At 38.4% G+C, this 6,000-nt stretch overlaps 1 protein-coding gene across 1 annotated transcript in view; it reads right to left on the reverse strand.

Moving 5' to 3' along the window:
* eif3ea (eukaryotic translation initiation factor 3, subunit E, a) overlaps window positions 1-4,583 on the reverse strand; it is a 28,106-nt gene extending 23,523 nt beyond the window's left edge. The window contains exons 1-4 of the mRNA XM_067510657.1: window positions 4,436-4,583; window positions 3,535-3,652; window positions 3,176-3,293; window positions 763-805 (exon numbers count right to left, since the gene is read on the reverse strand). Coding sequence (XP_067366758.1) covers window positions 763-805; window positions 3,176-3,293; window positions 3,535-3,652; window positions 4,436-4,525 — 369 coding nt within the window. The 5' untranslated portion in view covers window positions 4,526-4,583. The remainder of the gene's footprint in view (window positions 1-762; window positions 806-3,175; window positions 3,294-3,534; window positions 3,653-4,435) is intronic.
* Window positions 4,584-6,000: the final 1,417 nt, after the last annotated feature.

Below are 6,000 nucleotides of genomic sequence, written 5' to 3' on the forward strand. Positions count from 1 at the left end.
TCAGATCACTGTAGCTGAATTGCAAATCTAATTTTAATTCCATATTTATTTGTAGCAGTAAATCTTCCTGCTGTGGTGGCTCACCACTGTTAAATCAATATAGAGTACACACTGCTGTATCATATAAGTGCTATTTTGACAGGGATGGCAGTAGGATATTTTGTAACAAATATGCAAAGAAGGGGACATTTAAGCTACATATGTATTGCATATGTAACTGCGGGCTATCATCTGAAGCCTACTTGTCTTACTATATTCAACTGTCCATCCTGCTGTCCGCTACCTTAGCAGTGTGCACTGATGACAGATCATTCAATGAGACTCAGTATAACTCTGGGTGTTCCAGGCTGCCCAATCCCTTTCCACAGCAAGCTGAGGGGCCCTGAGATTGTGCTGTGTGGAGTTGCACTGAGGACAGCATGCAGGTCAGCGGGATACCGAAGTGGGAGGGGACCAACGGAGAGGAGGGTAAGAAGCCAAACATCATGGTAAATATAGAACCTCCGGCATAGTTGCGGCTCTATCCACGAGTCCTGAGTTACTCCGTTTATTCTTAACAATTCACCACAGAATGTAAATGTCCGCAGAATTTGTGCAAGCCATACAAACCCCGAAAATGAGTTAAGGGTTTTGGGAAGTAATTCTGCATTTCCCTACTTGGCCTGCCCCTCCCACTTCGCCCCTAAAACAACCATGGGTTCACACAAGAGCCATGGGAGTAGCAGTGAAGAAGTGAGATGTCAGCAATTCAGGTCAACTTACATTATGTTTTTCTTCCAGATACTCAAAAAGCAATCGTCCATCTCTAGAAAATAAAAAGAACAAAAAAAAGGTAAGAAGGTTCCTGTAGTAAAAGGTCATTTAACAGGAGTTGCTCATTGGCTGACATGCTGTTGTTTTGATCCTTGTTCAGGTATATTTCTTCACTTCTGGCCTAAATTAAGAGCCTTAGAAAAATAAAGACTATTTCACTTTTAAAACAGAGTGATGGGCTGTTTATTACATTTGGTTTGGCTACTCCAAATCTATGCTAGCCATGTCTAACAAATTATGTCTGGTGAATAAAAAGAATACTGATTTCTCAGCAGAGTCTCCGAGTCGCTATGGCTTTGTCAAAACAAAGGAATGAACTGGCTCCTCTCAACTGTTGTATCCCAACACCATTTTACAACTTTGCCCGTGACCTAAAATCGTGGTATTTATGTAGACACCACATTTAAACTATGCCTTTGTAGGGTATGTGCACTTTCACAGTGTGAATGTTAAAGTGCATTGGTGGTGTTTATCTATGCAAGTAATTATACTTTGCAATGCAAGATGGAAATAACATTCTCAATACCGAAAATTGCTGGCGTATTCGTTGATTCTCTACCGCTCTAGAACATACTCTAAAAGGGCAGTGACCTTCTTTAAGCCCGGTTTGTATTATGGAAACACTTAATTATATGAATTAGCTCCTCACCTATCATCCATGCCAGTACAAAATTTTAATTTTAACCAAATCAATTACTCTGTAGCTGTATCCCTGTGTGCTTGCACAAAAAACATCATCTGCACAATGTCTTCACGCCAATACAAAATGTCTAACATTTTGCTTTGCACTTGTTATGAGATTTAGATTAGAGCCAGCTGCTGAGATGTCCAACAAGTGGCAGCTGTTCATGAATAGGACTGCACAGCATTACTGCCACCTTCTGCATTGAAAATGTCAAGGAGCCATCAGTAGCATGTTGAGTCACACAAACAAAAGTGGTTTCATTGCTTTAACAAGTCCAAAAACATGAGAACATAAATCATAGAGTCCCTAATGGTGAACCAAAATCCACAGATTGTACCTATTAATGACAGACTCTTCACTGTGTACATGATAATAACATGATTTGCTGGGATTCGTTTATTGCTTCCCTAGTTATCCAAATAGAGCTTGGTCAGATATAGAGGCCTATTAGCCAAGTATTCAACAGTATGAAGGGTTCTATTACTCTGTAAAATATTTAGTGGGTCTGTATATATTAACCCCAATACACAGGGCAGTGGGATTCAAATACCAATTTAATTCTCATGTGCAGTGCCTCACAGGATTTAAATTGGTCTGGAGCCCACTAGAGAGGAGCTCCAACTCCTGACACCCGCATTGTACATTTGCAATTCAGAGGGAAGTGTTGTAGAATTCTTATAATTACTTAGCAGATGCAAAACAACTCCAACATTATTAATGTTACACATTAATGCATCAATAATTTCATATTATGACCCATGAGTTCTTTTACTTTTGTACTTTAGGTATGTTTTGGTAATAATAAATAATAATACTCAAACACCACCCCCACATGCTCCCCCTCCTCACAAATCCCAAATTTAACCACTGGCACCACATGATGATTTAATCCAGACATGTTAAAAAAAAAAAAAAAAAAAAAAAAAAAAAAAGACTTCATAAAGCACATCTTAGTCCATCATGGTGGTATAAAACTGCTGCATGGAACTGCTTGAGACAGAATTCTTCATTGACCCAAGATGAGTATGCTATTGTTTAGCAAATTCAGTGGTATGCAGAAAAATTGAACGAAGGCTATAACTTAGGACAGACACGATTCCTCAACCAAAGGAAAAATTCCAGCCTATACTGACAGTAAATTAAAAATAACACAGATGTGCGCCTAAGTCAATGCTGCTGTTATCAGGTTTCAAATTGCACATAACAGTGGCTTAAATAAACAAATTTCTACAGCCCAACTAAAACAATATAATAAAAACTCTACAACCAAAATTGCTTTTGATTAACTGTATATACTCTTGCCAAAAAAAGCAAAAAGGACAAGATAAAAACTGAATAGGACCAAAACTATTTTAATCACTTGACAACAAAACATCTTAATATAGTTAAAATGTAAAAATTCTAAAGTTAACCACAACATCTTGCCTCTGTCTGTTCAATCTTTGCTGACTTAAGGCTCTGAAAAAAGTAAATGCATTTTTTTTTGACTGAATCCCATTGCAATGCTGCTGTGCTGTCTACGGTTTCAAATAACAGGGATTACAGGAAAACATTTAGAAATAGGCCCAGAAATACAATTTACATCAACTATTTTAAGATATTAACTTAATGAAAAGAAAAGATACTACCCTTCCCCCCCCCCTTTTTAAAATAATATTATATACAAATGTGGTTTACCTTGTGGACTGCATCTGTCTTGTTGTCTCAGGGTCCTCGAACATTTTCACAATGGGTTCCGTCTCTGACTGCAGCTGCTTAAGCTGGGCCACAACTTCAGTCCTTTTCTCCCTCAGCGCTGACAGACACAGAGAGAAAGAACGTTATTAGCCTAGTTATAGCAACAACCTCAAATGAAATGCATATAGTCTGCATCCCGCTGCATGAAAGTCAAGTTTATTGCTTAATTAACTCTAAAGCCAGTCCTAGGAGTAGGCAGCGTAGTGCAATAGGCCTTCTGTCGAGTCTGTGAACTAACATTGTTTTCATTAATTTTGTTAGTGTTACTGGGAAAATTACAAATGTGCATCAACACTTACTAAGGGGAATTTCCTTCTCAGAAAAAAGGGTTTTGTACACATCCATCGCAAAGTCCACCATGTTTGTGTTACTGAGGAGATCCAGTTTTCCTCGAAGCAGCTCATGCTCATTGTAGATCTAAAAAGGCAGCACATAATAGAAAACAGGGGTGAGGCAGAGGGTTTGTACAATATTATGATCTGAGCAGTAGGTTATGTCTAGGTTACAAAGATTAACGCATCATGTTTCACAATTTATATTATTTTTAATACAAGACACAAGATACAGTTTAGTGAATAAGACTTTGGCTCATGTTTCAATGCATAACACCTGCTAGTCGTGCGGCCCTTCATAGCTTAGCCTTTAAATGTTAAAAATCATTATTACACTACAGTAAATGTGAACTGCTAAAACCACAATAGCACGTAGCCAAGTGTTTGTGTAGCATTGGCCATCTTACATTTTAATTTCCCACTATTTCGCTACTAATCCATTACACATGTTATTTAGGAAACGTTTCGACTTCGCTTCAAGTCTGAAGTTAACCGACAAAAAGCCCGACTTCCGGTTTCAGCTATGGAATTTTCATATTAAAATCTGTTTGTTAAAGTAAAGGGCGAAATACTTAACATGATTCAGTTAGAATGTGTTTTATACCCACATCGACCTCGCTTTAATGTCGTTTATTAGCTTCTTTCGTTTTGTCAAAGTTTTTTTTCCCTCACAGCTGTTGTGTTTTTCCACTTTTATTTTGAACGCATTAACCGGCCCCACATCGGTTAAGTGTGGCTGCTTTACACAGCTGCGGAAAAAATGTGACCAACTCCTAAACCCGCCTTTTACAAGTGTTTAAAAGCCACAAACAGTCCACGAAACTAACGACACGTGTGCCGAAGTGTTACATCTTAAGATGTTCCGTACCTCTTTGACGGACAAAAACTCCAGCAAAGGAAAAACGAGATGACGGTCTAAAAAATTGGCAATTTTGGTGGTGAGGTCGTACTCCGCCATTTTCGCTCCGGCAGGAAGGGGAAGTGGATATGTGATGCAGCTGTTTACCGAAGAGCTGACCAATCAGAGACTTCCTCAGCATCGTCGGTAAGAAATATATCAAATAGGTTGATACGCTGATTTTAAGCCCGTACTGTGTACTAATGCAAAATTAACTAATAATCAATGATAATACGCTATAACGGCATCTCAATTCATCTCTCTAAAACGCCGATAGCTTAGTGTTTTTATTTAGGCAAATTAGATTTAAATTAATTTTATGCCTTTGAAGTACGTGGTTTAATGACCAGTAAAGAACGTTTTTAGTGGGTTTTTAAATAAAGGGTTTGTACATACTACTAAATAATAGCACTATCACATACAGTACAGATAGGAAGATAAAAAAAACAAGTAAGTAATTAATAATACAACAGATATGAGAGATAAACCAGAGTGACAGACCATATATAAAATCTCTCCATGCATTACATCTAGCTTTAATGAGTTCCTATACCTGACCCTTCTTAAAAACCTTAAAGCCTCAGCGTAGCATTTCCATAACGCGAACTTGTGATGTGTCTATGTGTCATGCCTATCATGTAGGCTAATAAGTTAAAGTTTTTACATTTCGTAGTTGCTCAGACAGGCTATGGAAATGCATGTGCTCTTCTCTTCTTAAGCGGTTTCTTAGACGGATGCATGACTGTGACTTGTAAACCTTTCAAATTTCCATAATTTCCTTGTGGTGTTGATACAGTGAAATATTTCGTGTAAAAAGAGGGATCCAAGTGAACACTTTGTTGAAAGTAAAAACATAGGCTTTCCTCAAGCCACCACCAATATCTCCTATACAAGTCTGTGTGTGACTACTTTATGAGACTAAAATGTTTTGAGGACAAATATGGTTATGATGAACCCCTACTTACCACCCTGCTAAATTTTAATAAAAACAAACAGATCTTTTCCAATCATTTAACTTTTCCACACAGTTAGAATGTCTTCACTGTGCATCCGAACCATCCACCTTTCACCTCCATTATTTCAGCAGCTGCCTCATAAAGGTGCCTATGTGTCATACCAGTTGACAACAGCCAATATCAGCTACTAAATGGCCCATCTCTAATAGGTTTCCCCACTACTGTACCTTGTTTTCTTGGCAACCACATGACACTGTCTTGTACTCTCACACAATTCTCCCCTTGTTAACACTGGTCTCTCTCTCTTCCACTCTCACTTCTCCCTGTTGCTTGACAGCAGGTTGAAATGAGTCACAAAGAGACACCACCTACCGTAGCCAGTGGCTGTTTAACCGGGTGCTCCTGACACAGTCAGCGCTGGCTCAGTGGCAGCTGAATTTTAAATAGAAAGGAAGGAGGAGAAAACAAAGCTGTTTGCACACTTAAGCCTTCTTTGTGCTGTCTTTTGCATCTCAGGGAAGGTGTTCCTGCAAAAAAGACTCATCCACATAATTATTTTATTTATTTGGCAAGAATTTG

The sequence above is a fragment of the Channa argus genome, chromosome 7 (genome assembly GCF_033026475.1).
Source record: "Channa argus isolate prfri chromosome 7, Channa argus male v1.0, whole genome shotgun sequence".
Taxonomy (NCBI): Eukaryota; Metazoa; Chordata; class Actinopteri; order Anabantiformes; family Channidae; genus Channa; species Channa argus.